Source organism: Cajanus cajan, chromosome 4 (assembly GCF_000230855.2).
Source record: "Cajanus cajan strain Asha chromosome 4, NIPB_CcT2T_4, whole genome shotgun sequence".
NCBI lineage: Eukaryota > Viridiplantae > Streptophyta > Magnoliopsida > Fabales > Fabaceae > Cajanus > Cajanus cajan.
This window is the reverse complement of record NC_138520.1, coordinates 73,663,228-73,689,959: the sequence shown is the minus strand read 5'-3', so window position 1 is coordinate 73,689,959 and position 26,732 is coordinate 73,663,228. Positions and strand designations below refer to the sequence as shown.

Sequence of the window (26,732 nt, the reverse complement as noted above, 5' to 3'; positions counted from 1 at the left end):
CACAGACACAATATGCATTCCAGGCACATGCGTAATGTCATTTATTGCAAATAAGGGTTATGGGATGGGATCAGGTGATATGGTTCATTTAAGAAAGTTATAATTAACCATTTATAAAATATTTTTCAATTTTCAAATAGCATTCATTATCCTTTTGTCACATAAATATATGTTATGAACAGGACCAAACAAAATCCACTATTCAGATATAAATATAATAAGAGAGTTGTAAATAGCTGAACCATGTAACAAAGCCAAAACAATATAATCACAAAACATTACTTGTGTGAGTTTTTAACAAAGCTCCATCCATTCACATCACAAACATAGGAGCGGCCTTCGCACCTCAAGAGATCAAACCCACAAACCTGCAAGTAACAAGAATGACCTATTGTAGAAAAATAAGGAGCAAACTTAAAAATATTTTCTTTTCTTAAACTTCAATTGAGCAACCCTTTATCAAAATGACCAAAGAAGATGGGCATTTTAATGCCTTGAGCCAACAGTTCCAAAAGGCATTTGCATTGCTCTACAAATGCCTCAATATTAGGAAAAAAAAGGTATTTTCTAGTTACATATATTTACCGTGTAAATTAACTACTCAAGCATAACATGTGCAGTAAAACTAAAATATTAAGATATTCAATTTTGCAAAACACTAAGCTGCTCAGAGTCCCTAGGACAGACGTGAGACAACTAGTAAATATTTAAACATCATTGTTATTTCACCCCTTTTAACATCAAAGTTAGCAAGTTGCATCCCAAGACTTTTGGGTATTTTACATTTATCAATTAGCAACTGAAAATGTCATTTCCCTAAATCAGAAAGATACACCAAAGGTACTAAAGCCATGCAACACACTTGAAGGGGCAGTTCCTCAACCACTGACTGTGGCACACACCTCGCCGCAGCACCTTTTAGGTACACCTTTGACTACACAGCCCCTTACCAAAATATAGTTAGCCACATAATCCCAGGACTTAAGAAGTTATATACAGTGAAAAAATAGAACACCCACCATTTCCCTTGGGAGAAGAAAAAGGAACTAAAGTATTTCCAATTAAACATAGAACAATTGTAAAACAAAATCATTTCACAAAAGATAACAAAATATTTAATGATAGGACTCTCAAGACGGTTACTTGTCCAAAAACAGATTTAGAGCATGTTTTTAAACTACTGAGCAAACTTCTATCAGAAGGAAAATAACTATAAAGTGAAAGACTAAGCATTAATGCAATTGAAGCACAGGTATATAGGTGACAAAAGAAACAGAAATGCAACTATTGGCAGGATTCAATAGCAGTTCTGATTCTGAAATACCCAACATCAAAACTTGAAAAGTCCCAACAACTCAAGGATTACTAGCAGTCCAGAATAATGCAAATTAATCTAACTATAAACTATGAGCCAGATAGCCAGTTCCAACAAATTTTCAAAAAACAGTCACTCATAACCAAAAAAAATAAAATAAAAAAATACATCATCTTCTAATGACATGCAGTATTGAAGTTGCCACATTCACAAACATACCGCTTGCCTGAAAGCAATGCAAACTTCTCTTGACATTTGTTTCTCAGCAGGAGTCAGTAGCACTGGATACCTAACCTGCCAAATGAAATTGTGGACATTTTTCAACATGAAAAATCAAATTATTGTTCCACACCAGCCAGCAACTTCAGCTTGCTTTTGAATTTAAAATATTTGTTTCTTCTCAAATCCACCCAAAATCAATAACTAAGACAACCATTGAATGTTCACAAAATTAAAGAAGAATTTACTAAAACCAACAAAAGCAAACAATTTAGGCAATGAAATACATGCATGCAATGAGACATGTTAGCAGAAGAGAGCTGTGAGCCTGTGACAGAATAGCCAACAAACTATTTCAAGGAATATCCAACACTCCAAGCTATCAACTCTATAAAATGATTTATACTAGCGGTTACTTAAAAGCAGTTCTAAATAAAAACTAAAGAAATAGTAAAAGAAAATAAGAAAGATAGTTCTGCTCTTGAAAGGAAGCCTAAAGGTTAAACAAATATATCCAATATCTAAAACCATAACTTCCTGTTAGAGTACTCACAATATGTGTGCAGAGCATTATTTTCAGCTCAAATGTATTGTATAGGCATAGCTATTGCCTCCGGCTCAGTTAGGTAGGATTCAGTTGCAACTGAACCACTGTAACCTCTTCCTCTAAATACATGATGTATCCTATCAGTTAATAAATGCAATTACTTTTTCCTATTCTCAAAACCTTATAATCTATTTCTCTGAAATTCAAGACTCTCCATTCAGATTCTCTCTATTGGGTTAAAAAAAATTATAGAACCCTTTTGTAGGGTTCTCATTTCAACTATGTCAAATGCAGGCCGTACAAGCATTAATTAAAGATTAAAAATCATATCATATCTGTCATTTTAGTTTATTTAGATCTAGAGGCCAATTGTGTTATTTCATCACCTTACCAAATTATTATATAGGGTTATTAGCTTTAGTAAGTGACTAAGTCGTTATTTTTATTAATATTATATTATAATTTTAGTCAGAATTATTTAAGTTTTTTTTTCTGTATTCTACATTAGTGTTTAGGCTACGGAATGTTATTTAGGCAGTTGTGGGGCTAATGAAATGGTGGTGGCTGCAGAGGTGTAACAGTGGTGGGGGTGGAAGGGTAGGGACTAGGGACATTAGTGATGTGGATAGTCAATGATGTCTTTTTACATTTAAGTTCTAAGAATGAATAGACACACATCAGTTACACGAATTTTTTATCCAATACATGGGATTATTGCATTCCTAGGAATATGATAAATTATTGCAAATTTCCAAAGCTTAATTCAAATTTGCCAATCATATAATATATTTTAGGAATAGTAAAACATTCCATGAACCACCCCCCACAGTCTCTATCATTAATTGTTTAAAATAATTTAATTGAAAATATAACGAATTCCATTCAAACTTTATGAGGAGTGACTAGAGTGCTTGGTAGAATTGATAAATATATACTTTAGTTACTTTTTACTTGTGTGTTTGACAAATTTTAGACATAACTGTAGCTTTTGAGGTTTAATAATTGTTTTTTATAGCAGTTTGCACACACACATTCACATTAGTGATTAGAAAAAGGAAATCAATTGATGTTATCAACATCTTAGAGAACAAAATGATACTTTCTGTTGACAAACAATTAAGAAACCTGAGAGGGATCAAGTAAAAAAATAGACACTAATTATTAGGAAAATCATGCATGTGTAATGTTTAAATACAAGGATAAAATGTGGCAAGGACAAAATGTAGACTATAAGAACTGAAACTAAATACTAATATATGGAGAAGGGACTATAATGCTTGACAGGCTACTTACTTCCTTCCCATCAGGATTTCTCATCACAACACCATCAACCACAGGAGACTTCCTTGCCTCAGCATGAGCATATTCAGGGCCAACTGTATATACCTACAACCATATGTCAAAATGTGAAAAAGCATTTGTTTTTTGAAAAACTGTGTAGAAACATCACATATGTCAGAAGCATCCAAAATATATAATTGAAAAAATAAAGAACAATAAAACAAATACAAAGCAACATAAACCCACTACCAACCTTAACATCTGTCCCTCCAGTTGGCATGAACTCCTCATAAATATATGAGCCTTCACGCCTCACTCTTCTCACCTCTGGATGGAACTCACTAGACCTGTTGCCAACCTAAGATCATAAAATACCCAAAACAGACCAAGTTGCTTAATTATATTTATTCATAACTCAGAAAAAGACAGAAATGATAACACCAACTATACCAGAAGGTCAATGTTGCTTTTGAGAAATGGATGATAACACAGAAGGAATACAAATGAAATGGAATGATTTGGAATGTAATGGTCATTCCCGATCAATAGTCTGCCAGCATTGTTTAATATAATATAATGATCAACGTGGTATGAAATTGAAGTTGATCTAATTTCATATGCCACATGAATTTATATCATTCAATATTGAAAGCTTCTTACCAGTTTATTTATTTTTTATAACTTGATTACAAAAAAATAGTCACTAAAAACAAAAGAAATGTTTTATTTGTGATAAATGAAAATGGTGACAGTCATTTTCTCTGGATGTACAATATACATTAAAACTCTAAACATGGGGTTAAAGGAAATTAAATGTAACAAGGATAATAACTAATTTTTTAAAAAATTAATCAGGGTAATATGGAAAGAGGAAAATTAAATCACATTACATGAATGAAGAATGGAATCCCCGTGGATAGCAACAGAACTAAAAAGATATCTACCCATTTACTTCTTTTTTTTACTTACCATTGATTTGCATATTAGGCAGGCAAAAACAAGATAGCTCAAATGATCATGTAATTGCTGTCTTTTTTTATCTTGCCATGTGCTCTAAAGATCATTTAATGTTAACGATACTACAATACACCCACCTAATTAGGGAGAGTGTCATGTCAAGCCTAAAGATTACCTTCCTAAATAATTCCTTCATGCCTCCACCAGCTGAACTGGGATAGTATATCATTATACTATGATTATCACCTTCAGAAAATAAAAGAAGGGTTATACCACATCCAAGAAAAAATATAAATAGTTACATATCAAGTAAACAAAAAATAAAAATAGATGTCATCATCAGAACTCAAAAGCTTTATTACTTTTTACAAACAAATCAATAGTTAATTGTGCAATCATGTCAGCATTCCGCATACATTCAAATAACAATTGCATGATAAGAGCATCTTTGAAGGTATAACGTCTATCATTTAATATATGGCACAAAAGGAAAAGTATGTTAGATAACTTCACTCTGCAAAACTCACAAATTTCTGAATTTTCTTAATAGGTAAATGCCAGTATAGTGTTTAGAGCTATTCATCAGACATATAATGCTAAAAGCTTTATAAAGATTCATATGCCATCATTATCATGCTAAAGAAATCCAGTGCAATGTCCATTGCATAAACTAGTTGCATTCCTAGGCAAACTATTAGATCACACAACACCTTGCCTTCAACCATGACATGCAAGAAACAGGGAATTACATAACATTTTCAGTCTTAAATACAAGAAATAGGCTCACCATCAATAGGCTTCTCCACAAATGGCTTCCAGAAACGCATACCATGAACCTCAACAAAATCTTCTTCCTCAATGAAGTAATCCAGCTGTTGGTAAGGTACTTCCCTATTTACAAGGGCATATCTTGGAACAGAGATTCCAAACTTCTTAAGATGCTTGAACCCCAAAATTGAACATTATTAAAAGTTAAAATTTAAAACCATTATATGACAGAAAAGAAATAGCAAAAAGCATTTAGCTGTAATCGAACAATCATTAACACACCAACCATACATACACATACAAGATTTTCAACATATCTAAATGATTGGGGAGCAAATGTGTGCCTCCTCCCCCCAAAAAGATAAAATAAAACAAAAACAACAATTGAACTAACTCCAACTCCAACTAGAATTTTCTTGGCTAGATTTAGCTTTACATTAAAATAACATAATCAGATTTCTGATAAACAGTAAAAATGCCAAGAATAGGTTTTGTCTATTGGCAATGTTCAATCTCCTAAAGGCACTATGCACAAGCCCATTTTACCTTGTGCTGAAATTCAAATGTTGCAAGGATTAGATTATAATGTTCGGATTGATGGAAGAGGATGGAGCAGAGGGGAATGAAATATAATGGTATTAAGTTCCATTGTTTTGATTGGTAAAATGAGGATTGAATATAATGGAAATTAATTTGAACCCCTTCCATTGTTTAGCTTCAGTCTTATTTTTCCCAATTTGGGAGGAATGAGATGAAATGAGAATTTTATTCCATTCCATCATAACATATTCAGACAATAAATGGAGGCTTTATTACATTATATTCCCTTTTAAACCTTTTACATCCCATCTTTTTTCACCTATCCAAACATAGCCCACCCTTGTCATAAAGGCTCTATTACCATTTCATCTCATCTCTTAAGCTGTCAGGTCCAGATCCAAGATTGGCTTTGTGTCTCTAACATAAATGTAGTAAATTAAAAACCATATGGTTTCAGGAAAAAAATCAATTATGCTATTAGTCATGCTTAATGAGGACCAGATGCCAGAGTTATCAGCTTGCTGCAGGTAGTATACTACAAAGCATTCCATGCTTCAACAAAATGAAAGCTTCAATATACTTATTTCTTAAACGGAAATCTGAGATAGCTTAATGTAAAAATGTGAAATATCATGAAATCTGAAAACACAGCAGTTAGAACATAGACAAAAGAAAGAAGCAAATAGAACCCCCCTTCTACCTCGTATACTTTTCTTCGATCATGAAGAAGGTGTTGCGGCTCCAGTTCATTTACTAGAAAGGGTCTGGATCAGAGTGCACATATTTTAGATCAATAAACATTCTCATCCAATAACTGAAAGAAAACTATGATAAAAAAATTAACAAAGTAACACAGTAAAAAACACACACACACACACACACACAATTTGAACTGAAGAAATTATTCCCATGCATGTACATAACATATTTTAGTGAACATCACCATTGTCCAGTGGAAAAATATAGAGCAATGTTATAACCAGTCATGAAGAGAGAACAGGAAAAGAGAAATATACAAAGAATTTCAATGAACATAGCAGGCCTATGTTCACAAACAAAATAGAGAGAAAATCCACTATGATAAATGAAAATACAAGGACTAGCCACTCCACACAGAAAACCTAATCTCAGAACACGCATTGCTCACTCTGGAAGGTTATGCGTCAACTAAATAACAACTGAAGTTATGAGATATATATCAATCACTTGATGCCCTTACCCACTCCACTCCCATAATGGCTTGCTCCTAACCGTTACTCCTTTACTTTACACCACCCTTGCCACATACATAAGCTTGTTACAGCCTCAATATTCAGTCTGTCCCTAACATTATGCTCACTGTTTTAAGTCTTTACTCTCCTACTACCCTCCCTATTCCTCCTATCATGCACTACAGGAATTGCAAGAGGCCTAACATTCACACTTCTTTTAACAAACCACACTAGAGAGAGGAGCAGGGGAAAATGGAAAGGAACAGAAGCAAAAATAGAAAATGCTACAAAGAAGTCCAGTACACTGCACGTGACTATAGGATTTCACTTATTGCATGACCAAGGCACAAACAAGAAGCCAAAAAATAAATCCTATCTCATAAGTCAGTCATAACAAATGTGTGGCCAAAGAGGCACTACTGAATAAAGGGACGTCCTCTGCAACCAGACACAGCAGAGAATAGCATAAACAGTCCGCTGTTACAATTTATAAAATATCCTTATTCTTGTCAAAACCTTGAAAGCATCTTTTCATCTGCATGGCTTGCTGTACCAAAATCCTTTTACATACCAAGAAATACTCATACAAAATTTGTTAGATTGGTTTCTTTTAGAAGGTGAGTGTCAGAAGTTAGTGTACAATTATCCTCATACTACATCATCATTTTCCCATCCTAGGTGTAATTGAACATGGCCCCAATAATATTTCCAGAACATCTTCCAGTAGCATCATCCAACATTTTGATAAGAATAGACTACTGGGGTTTTGATGATTTATAAAATTTATATTACATACAGATCAAATATAGTTGGTAAATAAACAAGCTTACTTTCTTAAAGCAGCATATGCTTCAGCCTTTTCCAGGGGATATCCAGAGGAATGAAAAGCAATCAAACAATCGCACACTGGCCAGCTGAAATGACATAATATTTAAATTTAGTATGCCAACTGTGCAACTCTAAGTGCATAAAAAGCAGACAGCAAGAAATATTTCAGCCATAACATACACATCCCAAATGAAAATATTATCCATCTAACAGGTTAGAAAATAATGGGGAAAAAAACTGTTTGTTTCCTTGTTTGGATGCATTATGATAGAAGAACAGTATGATGAGGGAATAAAGTGTTCCCTAGGAATGTATTTTTGTTTTAATTCTTACTCCCTCCAAAAATGGGCAGACAACAAAAATGAAAGTGAAGTTTCCAAAGAATTTATATTATATGAACTTTAAAATTTGTCCATCAACAGATGAAAATGAATTTAATGAAAAATCACATTAAATATTTAAATGGTAATTTCTATAATCCTTTTTCATTTCCTTTTCTTTCCCTTCCAGTTTGCTGCCAAATATACATATGCCATTCTCTGTACTTCCTTAAGGTAAACATGCAGAACAAAGGAATGATTCTCAGCATCATTACCATTCTCTCTTATTTTCCGTTCATCCAGAAAAAACTATTAAGGCTCTTTCAGATCAGCTTAAGATGGTTACTACCAATGTCATGATAAACAACCAATATAAAAATCCTTCAATTTGGAATTTAAACTTCTGCTCACATGAAAGTTAGATAATTCTTTTGCTTAAAGCAACCAAGACTTCATGCCAGGGTGTATGTAATTGTAAAATGTCCTGACTCCTGAAACATGACAACCAATTTCCGTCCATTGATAGAACTTGAGAACAGTATACCATTTGAATCCACTGGCCAATGAAAAGAACTTAAAACAAAAGCTATTATAAAACACTAAGTAGATACTTGATAAAACAAATGTGGCTTTTAAAATAACAATAAATAAACCAGTATATAGTTCTTAAAAATGTAGAGTCCAAACAAGTTCCGATTGGTATCGATTAACTATACCTCTCAATTGGTTCTTCGAGGATGACCTTGTCACCAAAATGTACGACCTGCACACAAAACAACGTACAGGTGAGAAAAAATGCAACAAGCACAATCATGACGAGCATCTCTGCTACTACACAACAAAAATATAACAGAAAAAATATTTAAAAAGTCAACAAGAAAATACAAAAAAAAAAAAAAAAAAATAGCATCGAGTACATAATATTATACTATGCTACTATTATAAAAGCAACAATATGAACAGTGCTAGTAGATTCACGAACAAGTAAATTCCAAATCAATGACGAGATAACCAGAACGTAAAAAGCAAAAAATAAAAAATAAAAAATAGTGAACATTCAGTATTCGCCTACCTCAAATTCACCAAACGCTTGTAATCTCTGAAGAATCTGCTCCATAGGCGCTGAGAAAACCTGCAATCCAAAACAGAGACACTGAATTAAAACGTTCACGCAACACGTTGCGAGTCTCTCTGTTTTAACGAAGAAAGCAGAACCAGCACGCGAAGAAATAGACGGGATACAGCGTGAAAAAAATAAAAGAAGAGAAAGAACCTCGTAGCCACATTTCACCTTCTTTTCCATAACGCAGACTCCAATAGTTATCTTCTTCGCCGCGAAAACTCCCTCCTCGTCCTTCTCCTCCGCCATCGCCAGCACCAAAAACTCCGAAGACGCAACTCGCAGGGATCCCACGCCTCTTGGTGAACACAACGGGAACTCGCGAGCTCGGAACTGCTGAGACGAAGCTGAAAGCGCGCTGCGAGAGAGAAATGAGGAGCAGCAGTTTCTAGAGAATGCAGAAACGAAGCAAAGGAAGCGAGAGAAGAAAAATGACGAAAGTTGTTACCGCCGACTTGGATTTTGTATTTATAGCGGAGAGAAAGAGGGAGTAAAAGCGAGTCACAACTCACAAGGCAGGCACAGCACACATGACACAACTAACGACCTCACGGGGCCAAGCTGAGAAAAAATAGAGAAGACTAATTGCCTATCACCCACTTTAATTTAATGTTTGTTTTCATTTTCTCAACAAATTTATTTTTTCTACCTCTTTGATCCTTCACTAGTTTTTTTTACAAATTTTAAAACAAACAAATAGTAAATTTACTTTTATAATAGGTAAATAGGTATGTACTGGTAAAAAAAATAGTGTACACTTTATTCGATAAATTTATTCCAGCACTTTTGAAGAAAAAAAATATATTATTTTTTCATAAGTTAAAATTGATTTATAAAAATTATCTCATATATTTTTCTAAAATTTATAAATAAGTTAGTTTTAAATTATGAAAAAAATTAATTTTTATTTTTATTTTTCCCTTACAAGTGTTTATAGAAAAGATTAGAAAAATATTCTTATTTGTATATTATTTTTTATTTTATGATACTTCATAATCGAATATTAACTCACGTACATCCTTAAAAACTCAGGTACACTCTTTGATCTTATTTATATAGTAATATGTACAAATTATATAATGATAAATGATTATACACAATAAATTTATTAAATCCTACAATAATTAATTTAAAAACGTGCCAATCATTATTTATGAATGATTCATAGTGTAAATTTTTTATCTTAAGAATTTAAATAAATCAAACTAGAGTATAAAATGAAATGAGTTTTGATGTAATAATAACATGTTATGTTATATGAGTTTATTTATAATAATTATTAAGATTTGATTTAATTTAAAAATAAATATAAATGAGAGTTAAGTTGAAATGGGAAAAGAGAGAGAAGTTTGGCGTATGTATGCGTGAGTTGATGGGGGAAATAGTTAGGGGGATTCTGGAATATGCAATGAAAAAGTGAGGTGGTAAACTTTTTGGTGAAAGATGAGGGGTGGAAAAAGAGTTCACAAGTTGGACTTATGAGATTTCTGAATAATTCTATTATTCTCTCGCTGCCAAGAATCCAAGTGGAACCCAACTTTTAGTTTCTGTGTTGCTGCTTTCTGTGTCACTGTCTCAACGTGACACCGCGATATATAGTATTTTATGAGGTGATCGGCTTTGGGGGTAACCTTGGAGGCCTAAAAGATACTGGTTATTGGAATAATTATTAGACAAGTGGAATCTGAAATGCTGGGCACCTAGTCTTACATGACTTGAGGTCCCCCACATGCAACATTAACAACAACCATCATTGACTGTCTCATCTATACCTGTTTAACCACGTTTGTTTCTTTCTCTTCTCATCTCAGATTTCATTCACCTATACCTTCCTCTTATGACCATTGGAATTAGAATCCTGCTTCCATTATTTTATTCACACCAATCATATATCTTACATTTTTTTATTTATAATAAATTAAGTAACTGTCTTCGTCTTCGTTTCTTAGTACTTAACTGCATATTCTTCACAGAATTTTCAAGATTAGCTTTCTCTCTGTTATAATAATAATACGTATTGGTACTATGCTATTAGTGTTTAAATATTGTAGCAAGGTCATTAATTTATTTATTCTTAATCACGTTTACTCCTTAATGAGATTAGTTTGCTGAGGCATAAGTGTTGGAAATCGATTACTGTAAATTTTTAAATTATGTCATTCGTTATTTTATGGTTTTTATTTGTGGAATCGAGTATTAATTTTATTGTTGTTATTTTAGAACTTTTATCGATATACTATTATGTTGTAAATTAAAATATATAATTTAGAAAACAAATTCTAAAAAAACTCTTTTTTTTTTCTTCACATTTCAAATTCTAACTTCGAAACTAAAAAAACTCTTTCAAACTCTTTTTCTTTTATGCTAGCGTATATGTATATATCATAGTATGGAAAGAGGCTTGACTAGCTCCTACTAAATGTTTATTTATATATCATAATTTATAAAATATTATATAAAAAAATATTTATTATGATACAATATTATATGTACTAAAATACTATGTTTTTTTTTTATCTTTATCAATTTGAGCCACGTAATAAATATTTACTTAAATAATTAAAAATTCATGTTATTCTGAAGTCATTTTATACCTTTATTAATTTATGTTAGGATAGATTGATTTATTTAAATAATTAAGTATTTTAAGATTTGAGTTTAAAGTCTCAGTCAAAAGAATTGATAAATTGTTTCTGCATTATACGTGTACTTTTAAATTTAAAAATATTTTTAATGAAAATGAAAAAAAATGGCATTGTTAATAGTAAATATTTTATTATATTAAATTAAAAATCAAACATATAATTTTTTAAATATTTAACTGTCATTTTATTTTTTTAATTTCATAAATATACCTTTTAATCACTATAATTAAAAATATTAAATTTTAATCTTCATATAACCTATTTTTGGTTTCTTTGATTTTATAGTTTTGTAAAGACTTTATTTCTTTTAGTCCCCTATAAAGATGGTAAAAATTAAAATAGAGAAAAATAATATATAAATATATATATATATATAAATTATAAAATTTGTGAAATTATATAAATAGAAAAAGTAATTAAACTCATAAAAAAATAATTAAGTTATCTTTAATAATTTTGTCATACTTTGAAGTAGGACGAAAATAAAACAAATCAAACTTTATTTTTTTATTATCGAGGAGTATTATCCTTCTAACACAAAATTAAATAAAGCTTTGAATATACATATATAAAATTAAAGTTTAAGTTTAATTTATTATTTATCATAGTTTTTTTAAGCTGACCTTAATAAAAGTTTAGTCTAAATTTAAAATTTTATTTTACATCAACAATATTAAATAAATTAATGTATTTAATTTTAAATATAAATACAAACTTTTAAGTTGTGTGACAAAAAAACAATTTATTTTATTATTTTTAAATTTTGGAATTTAAAATAAAAATAACTAACATGTGATGAAAGAAAATGATATTATATAAAAAAAATATATAAATTTTCTATATCTTGTTTAAAATATTTTAAATAATCAATCCTAAAAATAAAATAAAGTGCAGCTAAAGATACAGTTGTTAGATTTTTATTTTTTGATTTTGTAAAAATAAGAAATGTAAAACATTTAAATATATTAATATTTTTATTTACAAATTTATTTATTTATTTATATTATTAATAATATATATATATACATATACATATATTGTTTTTTATATTATATCATATAGATAAATAGAATAATCTATTAAGTTTAACATATTTTTTATAAAATATAAATTTAATATTTTAAATAAATAGATATTTTTAAAATTTTAAATATAATATTTTTATTAAATAAATCGAATTTTCAACGATTAAGAACATAAACCCTGATTAAGACATGAAGTTCGGAACTCGCGCTTTGACTTATTATTGCTGCCTTGCCTTTGCGATTTGACCAGATTTTAGTCAATGGTTGATTTCCTACTTTTTGACTGCGTTTCACAGAAAGTTTATTCTTCTAAAGGTTAAAAATTATTTTTTTTCTATCATTTTATTTTTTAATTTTTATAATTTAAAATATCTTTATTTTTATATTTATCTTTTTAATTCTTATAATTTAAGATAATTTTTTTAATCTTTATATTTATAGATTTTTAATCATTTTGATTTTTATCATTAATTTTTTTTATAACATTGTCTTAACTTAGTAGAAGTATTAATTTAACTTTACATATTTGATGTTGTATTTATTTTGTTAAAATTATTTTAAATTAATTTTTTTGATATTTCGTGTATTTTTTATCTTTATTATAATATTTATTGTTGAGACATTATTTTTTTATTTTTATAAAATTGAAATGTTTTATTACATTTTACAAGACAAAATATTTATAAAAAAAAATAAAGATAGGAATTAAAATGATCACAGTAAATATATAAATTAAAAAATATATTTTAAATTATGTAAATTAAAGAGGATTGAAAAAAATAAATAGAAAAATTAAAAACAGGTTTAACCTTCTTTCAATCGACATATATATTTGTGTCGACCAAAGTCAAAAATGTTTGTTAGAAGCAGGCTTGAAGCTTAGCTGGAAGCTATTCGGTAATTAAAAGTTGATAGTTTTCAAATTAGTATATTAAATTATAAGTATTTCATAAAATTAAATTTTGAAACAATTAATTTATAATCTATAATATTAATAAATGGGTATCTTATTTTATTGTGTGTATTTTTTTACTCTTTTACTTTTTAACTAAATTTTTTAATTATTTTTTTTACCTTTTAACTAATTTATATTTAATTATTTAACTATTTTAAAGTTAATTGTAATTTTTTTTATTTTATGCTGAGGCATGAAATGCCTCATTTTCATTAGTGAATATAAAATGACAAAAATATTGGTGTTTATATCATACTTTTATGCAAATTTCATATTTACTTTATTTATGAAATATATTTAGGGTGTTTATAATTTTATTTTTTAATTAATTTTAAACTCTTGTAATTTTTATTTGTAGATCAATAATTTTAATTACATTTTTTAGTTTCAAATATTATATTTTTGTTAATATTGGGCATTCTATAGTTAAACTTATATTATATCTTAAAATATTTTCATATTTAGTTTCAATTATTGTATTTTGTTCATATTGTATAATCTATTATTAATCTTATTTATATCTAAAAATATTTTTTTAGGTTCAGATGTTGTATTTTAATTCATATTATGTATTTCATTACTAATCTTATTATATCTTCAAAATAATTCAAACGAATTTGAAATAAAATAAAAATAACATATATATATATATATATATATATATATATATATATATGTGATATTTTATTGTGTTAATTAGTGTAATGATTAAAAATAATAAAACCCTACCTTATGAGTAGAAGAAAAAATTGTGTTTTTATTATATTAATTGTTGAAATGATTAAAAATAATAAAATCGTAACTTACGTAGAAAAGAATAAAAATAAAATTTAATGATTTTTTATGCATAAAAGGTGGATACAATAAAGAATTAGTGTTAGAATTTTCTATAAATTTGTGAATTACAATTGATTATGAATTTTGTTTTTTTGTCAAAAATAGAATAGTATTATCATACATGTGATATTTATATTCACTAATAATGTGATTAAATATTATGGATTCTAGACACCTAATTTTGTTTTATGTAAAAAGAAGTATAGGCCTAATCTCATAATTTGTGATAGAAGATATTTAGATTAATTAAATAGAGTGGTTAGGTTCTTTTTTCTATCATCATAACTAACAATTATTTTCTAGCTTTATTCTATTAAAAATTTAGTATATTAGAACATATTACCAGATAAAGAAAGACTTGACTTCTCTATTTTTTAAAGGTTTATACAACGCATAAAAATACATTAAAGATATATTTAATTATGTATTCAACAAATAAGTGTATAATTTAAATTAGTGTTCTAAATGCAGAAATAAATTATGACATGTGTTTTCTTGCTGTTAGAAACTAGTATTTTTTTATAAAAAAAATGCTGTTTTAAATAACTTATAAAAAAATGTTACAAATTATTATTAAAAGAAATATTTTCTAAACACTATTAATAAAATTGAACAAACTTTATAATAAACAAAAAATAAAAAATGAAGTGAAATAACGTGTGAAACATAGGTTCTGGCATTAGTTGAAAAAAAAAATTTGACATTAATTATAAAAGGCTTTTATATGGATTTTGGAACTAATGTTGTTTTGATGGATGTAGGAGTTAAATTTGAAGCGCAGTAGATATATGTAACTGAAAGTAGTGCATCATTCCCAGCTCATATTATTGTTCCTTCCTTGGCTCATCCTTATCCCTAAACCCACGTTCGGTCACCCCAACACCCTACCATCTTCACTTTCGCTCATCATGTTCCCATGTTCCTCCTCTACAACATAAACACAACTTTATTGTAGCTGTCTCCACTTTCCCTAAACAACAACCATTTACTCTAAACTATCCCTTTTATACTTTATTCAACTTTTCCATAGTCAATATATTTTACCCATCAAAATCTTTCATAAATAATCATTTTTAAGATAACAAGTTTGTTTGTTTTTATTATGACTAATGATTATCTTCTTAAATCAATATAAAACTTATTAATGTATTTTAACTTTATTCATTTACTTCCTGAAATCTTTTTTAAAAAATCCCTCGTTTCTAAATTGTTTCAAATTAAATATATTTAATTATAAAACTTTTAAATATCGAGTTACCAAAAGGTAAATATATTTAATTATACAACTTCATGGCTCTGTCTAAAATCTCACACCACCCCAAATCTCCCACAGTCCCGCCACAGCCACTCAGCATGCGCTCCCCCTGACATTCCACATGTGGGCTACGTTCTTGCTCGATCTTGAAGTGGAGAATGTTCTTCCCGGGACTAAAAGGCCAATGAGGAGCACCTGCAAGTCAAAAAGGAAAAACAAAGTTACACCCAAATACTTTTGATTTCACCAACCTGCTACTTGGGATTTAATCATTGTTCTTTATTGCTTCACGAAACTACAAGTCTCATTTACAAAAGGTAATTTTGATAAAGTTAAATAAGATTATTATAAACGATAAAAATATCTTGTAAATATTCAATAGAAGAAATTAACTTATTTTAAGAGTAAATTTATATATACTTATTACACTTAATAATTCATGTTTTACATCAAATTTAACTGTTAAATTAGAAGATATAACATCAATCTATAAATTTTTAAAGAATTTAAAATTATATAATATTTCGTTATATAAATTTAACTCAACGTATAAAATAACTTTATGTTTATATATCAATTTAAATTAATGAAACAAAATATTAAATAATTTTTAAATTTTTTAAAAACTTGCAAACTTGATCTCACATTAAAAACTTTTACTCTACAATATTTATTGTCTCTACTCTATAAGTAGTGGATGGACTTGTATTGGTGTTAGCTACTACCAGCAGAGCATGTCGCTTGATTTTTACATTGTCAAGAAGATTTTCGACACCAAACCTACCATTAATATTATTAAGTTTCAATATTTGTGTGATAGGTCACCAAGATACACTCCTGGGAATAAAAAAAAGTATTTCTCTTCTTTTTTTTACACATAATGATGAGAGTGCAAACAAAAATGCCATAAAAATTAAATACAAATCACCAAATTTATTTAGCTTAGTTTGACACTCAATATCTACATTCACAAAGATGTTTATTATCTCAAAATGAATTTCATATGTATATGAAAAATTCTCCCTTCAAGTTTTGTGGATGAAACTTAAAAACTCTGGTTCACAAGTTTTATGAGTAAAACTTGTAAACTTTCAATACAAATTTTTTGACAAAACTTAACAAATCTTCCTTCACAAATTTTCTAGCGAAATTTGAAAAACCTTTCTTCGTATGATCTCCTACCTCACTTAGGACAATAACTCCCTCTCTCACTTAATTAGGATGATGACCTCTCTACAAATCAATTGATTCTTTTCATTTCAAATGCCTCTATTTATTAACTTAACATGTTAATTTTAAAAGAAAAAATCAATTCCCAAAATAAATATAATATTTTTAATTACAAACAATATTCTAATAATATATAATATTTTTTTATATCTAAATAATATCTTAAAGATTTAAAATTAAAATTTTAAATTATTTTCACATCAATATATTTAAGCGGTTGTTTTATACTTTAATAATTTGATTATCGATTTTTTTTTTTGAATATTTACATAATTATTTAAACGAAAGGGGGAAAATAGTGAAACAATTTTTTTTTTTTAAGTAAAGAGCAATATTTACCAATAATGATGAGTAATAATTAAAGTAATTATAAAAAGACCGAAGAATGGTCAAAAGGAACAAAAGGGGGGCCTCGTTCTGAAAGAATATTGATCTGATCTTATCCATCTTCCCGTTGCAATGAAATATTTCTTAACATGCTTGAACCAAAGTGCAATTATATTTGCATGTTAATTTTTAATGAGTTTTTTCTCTGTGTGTCTTAAATATTTTAATGAGTTTCATGCTCTATTGCAGAGAACATGCAGCCCAATTGCTCGAAGCCTTCATCCACCTACCACAAATGTCATTCGATCACAAGTCAAGAAACTATTTTATTAGCATAAAGAGAAGTCGTAGAATTTAATTCCATTTCTTTGCATGAAGAGAAGAGAGATGAAATTGTAACAAAAAATAAAAATAAAAAGAGAAGAGATGAAACACACGGTGCATGGATTATGGATCTATGATAAGAGATCAATATATGTCGTGTACATTGATTTGGTTTCATTGTTGATTTTATCCCTTCCATTTATCCAAACCACAAATTCTTCTGCCTCATCTAAACCACTCATATTCATCTCAAACACAAAAATATATAATATTGACACCGGTTAGCACAAGAAATAACAACTTGTGATTTTTAATTAAGTTATACACAATTCAAATCCTAACTTTAGATATAACTATAAATTATATTAAAAAATATATATCTATTTTATATTTATTAATTTATGGTTTAGTTACTATTTTTATGATATTTTATATTATTATCATAATTATTTAAAAAAAAATACAAAATAAAGTTCACTTATTGAAAATTTAAAAAATTGAAATAAAATTAGTCTCACTTAAAGGAAGAACCCGCGAACCTTTATAATAATTAAACCAACTAATGAGATGACATATCCTTCTTCTTACATAACTTAATAGTAATATAATCAAAATATCAAAATCAGAGATTTTTTTAAATCTATATCAATCCAAGTTAAATGAATTTATGTAAGAGAGTACATGTATAAGTTGTATAAATAATAATTTGTTATTAACAATTTTATTTTAATAAATTAATTATCAGTGTATTTTGATATTTCTAGTTTCTTTCTAGCACAAGTCTCTCCATTATAAAATCAACACCTTTTTATTTTAAGGGTGATTTATAAAAAAAAATATTTTAAGAATGTTATATCAGTAATTTCATTTATGATCTTCATTAAAATAAAAATAAAAAGATAGTGAGTATGAAAAAATCAATTAAATTATTAAAAAATATAGATCATAATTAATAAAAAAAAGAAAGATAGTTAGTTTGAAAAAAAAAACAATTAAATTATTTAACTCTATTGTCTAAAAACTTTCTTCATGCTACTAATAAATATTGTCTACTCAAATATTTTTGCAATTAAAACAAAAGAAAAGAAACACTTTTGGTAATCCACTAACAATAATGGTTCCAACAACAAATCTTACCCTCTCCAATCATTTCGCTAAGGACAAACAAAAATGGATAAAGCTCTTGAATATACCATCCGACCAATTTTAATTTTTTAGTAGACATCTCATCTTTTTTTATTTTGGAGTATTTAATATTGTTTTGGAATGCAATCTTCGCTTTATAAATTAATTTTATTGAATTGATTTAATTCTAATAAATTACATTTATAAGATATTATACGTGATTTTAATCTCTCAATATATCATAAGTTAATCAGATTTCTTTATTTTTGACAATAAATAATTGTGATCTTGTCAATTTTATTTTTTAAACCCTCGGTTTATTTTCTATTCAAATAAATCGAAATCTATAATGTGATGTAAAGTAATTTAAAAAGTTTAGAAGTCCTAAATTTAGTACAAAATTGCTAATATTTAAAGTATTTATGTAGTACGATGTGATATTATTTTTTAAAAAATATTTTGAATAGTTTTTAATATTTTGGTTGGTAGGTTTAGTATAAAAAGGGTTTTTAAAATAATTTTGTATGTAGAGCTTTCGAATACAAAATTGAGTAGAAGAAAAACAATGGCAAAACTTAATTATAACAATTAACAAATAAAAATTGGAGGAATTATTCACTCGAGAAATTATTAAGAGACTAAGTAATATATTAGTTAGATATGGTAAAGAAATTTTTATCCAACATATGGTAAGGAAATTGAATGTTTATAATGTATCTTACTATTTTAAAAGATAAATATGCATATATTATAAAACTCAACAACAAATATGTGATCATGTCTAAACATCACTATGGATAACTTCATAATAAAATACTTCTTTTATATAAGTGAGCGTCATAATCGTTAGTGGAAGTTGCTAATGCGCCATTTATATTTACTTTTGCTTTAAAGTAACCTAACACATAATTACTTTAATTTATTTTTGTAATTTGTATATGTCGCATTAGTTTTTTTTACCAACAACTTAATTTTTCTCTGAATGGTTGCATATTTTAATATGCACCCACATACATTTTTTTATTTTATTTTAAGCCATATGTATTATTAGATTTACCTTTAAAATGAGAAAAGACTTGTATTTTTTCAAACTTTGATATAGTTCAAAGTTGGCAACTTAATTAAGATACAAAAACGATTTTGACGGCTAAGTCAAGACTATCAAATCTTGTATAGATTGACATTAAAGGTAGATTCCACGTTATAAGTTCTCTTTTAGGGAGTCGAAGATGGTATGTAAAAAAGGATTAGAATTATACTTAATAAGGATTGGTCCTTTATCTTTTCAAGCAATAATACATATTAGCTTTTGACTTTGATGGGGCTACTATTTATCGAGATTCTATTTTGTTTTAAAGATATCTATAAACTAATTTGTAGAAGTTATTTTGTATTAGATTTTTAATTTTTTTTAATTTATGTATGAATTAATTTTAATTATAGGAAAACTATTTTTTATAAATACTTTTGAAAAAAAATTATCAAATCATACGTTATACCTTTTTCGTTTTTGCACGGAATAACTTGTATTGTGAATCATTCGTGTTAAGTGATATATATAGTACTTACAATGATTTTTATTATTGGAGTTTTTCTTTTCAATTTTTTGGGACTGATATTGGACTGAAGTGCAAATAAGTGTAATGGGCCAAATTATTGGTTTTCGATGTCTATGCACAATATGGCCCTAAATTTTAGTATGCGGCATTGACCAAAAATATAAAAAAGGGCTTTGTTATTGTAACATTTTTGTCATTTTTTTTGGACAAAAATATATTTAACAGAAATCAATTTTTTATTGTGAACAATACTCAACGATAATTTATTTCTGTTGTGTAATAATTGGTAGTATGAGGTGTGATTTTGCAATATTCATTGAAATGTCTCTGTTGTGTATTGTATACAGATACACGGTGTGGCGATGAAAACATGTTTTTGGAATTTGGTCTAGATACGCAATAAAAACATAATAATGTTGTATACTTTAGTTTCTAATTTTATTAAAATTTTAACGACATTTCAATTTGTTGGTTAATTTTAAATAAGATATTGATCAGTTCAGTTAATTTGGGTGCCTAGTTTTTATTTGTTTTAAAATAGTCAGAATAAGTTAATATAAATAAATATACTTGTGTGAAATAAGTCAATATAGCATGAAAGTATGAAACAATGCAAGATATGAAATAGTGAAGATGAAATATTACAAAATAAGTTAACATAAAACAATAAAAAAAGTTATTGTCTCTAAAGTGAATGAATAAGAATATCTTTATTATTAAATTTCAGTAAATTACTAAATTGAGACCATGATTCCTTTCGGATCAAACTAGTGATAGATAATATGCAAAAATTTAGAAGAGGATAGGTTCCAATAAGATAACAGTTATAAATATTTCCTTTACATTGATCATTTACACACTTTCTTTAAATGGAGGACATAGTACGTAAGACATTTAATGTTACAACATTTCGATGCGTGTGAGGAAGAAATTACATATTTCAGCATGAGAATATTGAGTTCTAAAGTTGTAAATTCGAAGAAGGAATACTATGTTTGGGAACTAAATTTATTGTTGCCAGTGTTTCACAAAAAGTCCATGCCACTTTCCTTTTCCTCTTTCTAAGGTTTTTCTTCTTCTTTTTTCATTTTGATTTTTCTTCCTAGAGTAAACACATGGGTTGAGTCGAGCCCCTTTTTGTGAAAATATATTTTCACAATGCATTTCCACCTATTGATTTGTCAGCATCTTCTTTGTTAACTGTTTATGCTGAAATATAAATAGTGTGTTGGGATTGATTTCATGGTGAGAAATAATCAATTATTTTTTATGGTATCACCATAATTTTAAGAATAGAATCGATTGTTGGGCATTATCTAAACACATTAAAAAATTGTATAATATTTCCACTTTGTTCTTCAAGAAAATAACATTAATTTGTGTTGAAATGAAAGAAGTTTGTTGCCATAAATATTTGTAAACCATTAATGTCAAAATTAGACAAGCATGTTGGTTTAGAAGAAAGAATGTTAAGTTGCAAAAGTGGGAGTACAGAAAGAAAAATAGGTAGAAAAATGCTGACCATTATAGGAGGGAGTAACCACAACAACGTGCATGTCAGTGTTGTTTGGAGGTAGCTGTAAATGAAGGGGACAAAGTTTTGCAGTAAATGGATTGCGGCAACATACAATAATATCATCATGTCCCGTCTCTTCCTTTAACTTTTCCTTCAAATCATCCACACTACTTCCTTTGAATGTAAAGAATTTTTCTTCACTTGTAATAGGAACACTCCCATGTTCATCTCCCACATTATAAAATATAATCCTTCCATCTTTCTTTGGTGAAGCATTTTCCTCTACATCTCCTTGCTACATAAAAGGCATGATGGTTATTATATATATATATACACATACTAAAAAAAACAAAACCTGCATGTTGGATTGAATTTTTATCTAACCTCATGAATTGATAATTTAGGAGACTTGAGGTCTATTTGAGCAGAGTCATGGTGATATGGGGGAGGAGAATCCATAGAAGTATTGGGTGTGGCGATTTCTATTGGTTTGGGAGGGGTTGGTCGAAGCTGTACGAGGTCCACATCCCATAGAATCCAATTTGCCGTTGATGTTCGATGTGGGATGTCATGAGTGATGGAGTTCCTCCACGGTGGTAGGCCTCCATTAGCACGTAGGTATTGACCATAACGGGTCCTAAGCCTTACTTGCACACCTTCTCTTAAGGGTTCCCATCCCAAAGATAAATCCAATCTTGGAGGAAGGGTTTGCAACACTTTCTTCCCCGTGGCACCAAGCAAAAATGGCATGTTGGAGGCTGTCAAGTATTTTCCATAACAACTCTTTAATCTTATCAAGTTGGAACCTTCTACCATCTCCACGGTCCACTTAGCATTTTTGTAGGTACCATTGCGATCTTGGAAAACACCTTCGTCGTCATCTGCCAACATATATTTGTCATGGTGACTCCTCAGGCGCACCACTTCGGCCCTTTGAAAGAATTCCATTCTCCACTTTGAATCAAAATGGTATGTGTGTGTGTGGGATCCTACAAATGATTTGCAAAATAGGGTGTGAATTAGATATGCATGTAAATGTGATGCGAGTTAATTCGAAATGGGTATTTGAAATTGTGTGTATATTGACATGTTTAGGCATGAAACAAATTTAAGATGTAGGATTGAGAGTGAAAAGAGGGAATGTTAAGAGAAGTTGGAATGATTGTTTTGTATGTTAATTATGAATGATAGAAATATGTGCGTAAATTTAGACTACAAACTAAATGGGTGGTTATGAAAAACATTTTTTATTTCTTGGATTATCCCACTAACTTACCGCACCATTAAGCTTTAAAATTATCAACTAATTTTAATGGATTTGAGCTTTAAAAATTAAATCTGTATATTACAAGAACAATTTTTTGGGTTATAATTTTTGTCCGATCAATGTCCTCTATCTCTGTCTATATATATATATACATATAGGGAGCATATCAAGTGAGAGGAATTTATTATGAGAGGGTGAGAGGGTTAAAATATAACTCTTAGATTAATCAAGTGAGAGAAAATTTGGGATTTAATCAAGTGAGAGAAAATTAATCTAAGTGTTATATTTTAACCCTCTCACCCTCTCATAATAAATTCCTCTCACACACACACATATATATATATATATATATATATATATATATATATATATATATATATATATATACACACATATATATATCTTTTAAAAAACATATACAATAATTAAGTATTGATAATTTTTTTTGGCTAAAATAATTTTTTAAGCTCGTATAGTTTAACTTAATTTACTTTTTAATTCATGTAATTTAAAATATACATTTTTAAATATATATATATATATATATATATATATATATATATATATATAATTTTTTTAGTCCAACCATTCATATTTTTATAACATTGTTTCTGTGTGAGTGATATAAGTTTATTAAATTTGCGTGACGATGATGTATTTGATTTTTTTATGATAATATGTCATTTAATAGTCTACTATTTAATCATTAATAACTTGACCGGTTATCTCAATGACGTTTTAATCATAATAAATATTGATTGTTCACAAAATTATCTATACCGTTTATTTTTTCCTCCCAAATCATAATGTGACATATCATCATCCAAATTTTTTTTAATAAGTTCATGTAATTCATACAACTATAATGTTACAAAAAAAGTAACGATAAAAATTAAAAATATTCAAAAATGTGAGTTTAAAATTAAAAGCTAAAGTCAATGAATTTATAAGGGTAGAAAGATATTTTAGCCAATATTTTATTGTAAGTTAATGAATAACACATCATTAACATCTGGACCAACCATCGTCGCACCAGCGCCGTCGTTCCTGTGGCCACCGTCGCTACACAAGCGTCGTCGCCCACCACCCACCAGCCACCAGTCACGGCCAACACCCACCATCCACCACCTACCAGCCACGAGAGAGAATAAGAGACGAGAGAAATTGAGAGAAAGAAAAAAGAGACCTTGAGAGAGAAAGAGGGAACGAGAGACACGTTGAGAATACATTTCGTAAATTTATTTTTTACATTTTATTTTTTATTTTTATTTTTTACATTTTATTTTCTATTTTTATTTTTTACATTTTATAAAAAAAAATACATTTTATAAAATTTTATTAAAAAATAATTAAATCAAACACATTTTCAGTATTTCTATTTTCTAAATCGAAAACCAGAACACAAACTAACAAGTTTTCTAAATCTAAAAATTTGAAAATAAAAATTATTTTTAAAGATAAAAATAGAAAATATTTTCTCAAATGAAATAATCTTTTTAGTTTCTCATTGTAGGATATATTAAGGTACTTCTTTTTATTATTATAATTTTTTTATTATGTAATTTCTTTTATTTGTTATTCATATTTATATATTATTTATAATAATTAATTTTTAAAAAATTTATCATAAAGTATAATATGAATTGTCAAAAAATATAGTATGAATTGTAAAAATGTAGGGATGTTTATAAACAATTTGTATTAAAACAAAAATTATAAAAACATAATATAAATTACTTATAAGTGATGTGACATAATAAGACTCATTTAAAGTAATTAAGAGTTATTTATAAATAACTCTCATTATAAATACTCTGATATGGACAACGTCCAAACCCACAGGTGTGGAATATGAGGAACCAGAGTGGGCCGAATGTCCAAGACAACTTGAACGACTTCTTCGGGTAAATGAGTGTGCAACCGAGACAACTCCAAGCAAGTACCATGCCAAACATCCTAAACCTTAAGACCTACATCATGAATGTCCACAAACAGGACCACCATAGTGAGAGGCTGCTTAAAAACCTAAGTGAGGCAATGACTGCATTTGCTTATGTTACCTTCCTGCCTTATTCAACAAATGCCCCTTCCAAGTAGCCAGCTTACCTTTGACACGCTCAACAAGGTGAGAGAAATCCCACCTGCTCACTCTCCCATGATACATATGAAAGCCCAAGTAATTCTCCAATCAAAATTGGATTAGTATGATTTGAGTTTTGATTTTTTTTAAATTAATATGAAACAAACCAATCCAAGCATTATCCAATTAATTTGACCTGTTTTATTGGATTGTGATAAACAAATATTATGTTAAAAAAAATATCCCTATTTATTATCTTTTTCATTTCCATTCATCAAATGTAAAAAAATATTTCTTATTTTTTTAATGACTATTTATTTAATTATTAATTATTTTTTTATCATATTTATAATTTTATATATCTCATTAATTTATTTAACTAAAATATTATACCAGAGAGATCTCAAGGTCGATAAGTTATCGGTCTTTGAAGTTGATAAATTGTCGATCCCAATTATAAAAGAACTTAAAAGATTTTATGTATGATTGGTTACCTCATTAGAACAATCAATGCATAGTCAAGAATAATTTAGTCAAAATTACATCTCTCATCACAATTATTGTAAGTAGTAATGTTCAATTGTTATAAGACAATAAAGAAACTTGAATACACTTAATAATAAAATCTTTAACGGTAACATTTTTTTACCTATAAATATATTTGTATCAATCCTTCAATTACATATTATATATATATAATACACTCAATTACTATAATTACTTACTAATTTTGATATCGAACTATTTGACACTCTGGAAGTTGAGGATTAAGAAGTTGAAAATAAAAGACTTCCTATCAAAGACCTCTTAGATTCATTTTCTAACAAGAATAAGTATATTAAAAAAAATACCTAATAAATATAACTAAACAAAGACACTTGGTAACACCACATATTAAATCAGAAAACTCAATGGAAAAAAAAGGATAAAATTAGAAGAAAAATCGAAGTAATAAAATTTAAAAAACATTATAGTTAATTGTTTAAAAAAATTATTAAAAAATATATTCATCAAATAAATTATAATTAATTTAATTGGGGTTTAAAATAAAAAAATAATTAACCAAATTAATTTAATTTTGATTATGAGATTTATCATATTTGATTCGATAACACCATTAATTATTATACTCTGATGAAGCGGTTAAACACCCAAGCCTTTTGCGAAGCAAGTGATTTATTTGACATGATTTTCGATGAAGTTAATTTTGAAGTATAATTATTAAAATTTAATAATAGTTAATCCAAAAATATGTAATGGTAATAACAAAACTTCCATAATAATTAATGATAAAAAAAAAAAAAAAAACATAAGTCTCCATCACTTGGCATGACATTTAGCAATTTGGCTTTGCATACATAAATCGTTAGCTGCATCTAGCCGTAACTCTCCTTACAATTGATCACCAACCAATTAATTGATCACCAACCCGATGGGAATTGAAACTTGAAACCACACCCAAATGGCAAAGGATCCCTGAA

The 26,732-nt window shown here is 28.1% G+C and overlaps 2 protein-coding genes across 6 annotated transcripts in view; both read right to left on the bottom strand.

Moving 5' to 3' along the window:
- The window catches only part of LOC109796117 (inositol hexakisphosphate and diphosphoinositol-pentakisphosphate kinase VIP2), a 31,295-nt gene extending 21,582 nt beyond the window's left edge, over window positions 1-9,713 (bottom strand). The window contains exons 1-12 of one of the 5 annotated variants that reach the window (XM_020355757.3): window positions 9,555-9,713; window positions 9,260-9,464; window positions 9,059-9,118; window positions 8,703-8,749; window positions 7,669-7,752; window positions 6,328-6,391; window positions 5,107-5,260; window positions 4,495-4,565; window positions 3,616-3,720; window positions 3,375-3,467; window positions 1,535-1,609; window positions 283-368 (exon numbers count right to left, since the gene is read on the bottom strand). In XM_020355757.3, coding sequence (XP_020211346.1) covers window positions 283-368; window positions 1,535-1,609; window positions 3,375-3,467; window positions 3,616-3,720; window positions 4,495-4,565; window positions 5,107-5,260; window positions 6,328-6,391; window positions 7,669-7,752; window positions 8,703-8,749; window positions 9,059-9,118; window positions 9,260-9,355 — 935 coding nt within the window. In that variant the 5' untranslated portion in view covers window positions 9,356-9,464; window positions 9,555-9,713. The other 4 variants (XM_020355760.3, XM_020355759.3, XM_020355758.3 and 1 more) reach the window with 4 other exon arrangements.
- Window positions 9,714-21,128: 11,415 nt separating this feature from the next.
- Window positions 21,129-23,142, bottom strand: LOC109795904 (uncharacterized). Its single transcript, XM_029271218.2, has 3 exons — window positions 22,289-23,142; window positions 21,911-22,199; window positions 21,129-21,597 (listed from the first exon to the last, which is right to left on the bottom strand). Exons 1-3 carry the CDS (start codon window positions 22,850-22,852, stop codon window positions 21,593-21,595), a joined length of 858 nt encoding a protein of 285 aa, XP_029127051.1. The 5' UTR covers window positions 22,853-23,142; the 3' UTR covers window positions 21,129-21,592.
- Window positions 23,143-26,732: the final 3,590 nt, after the last annotated feature.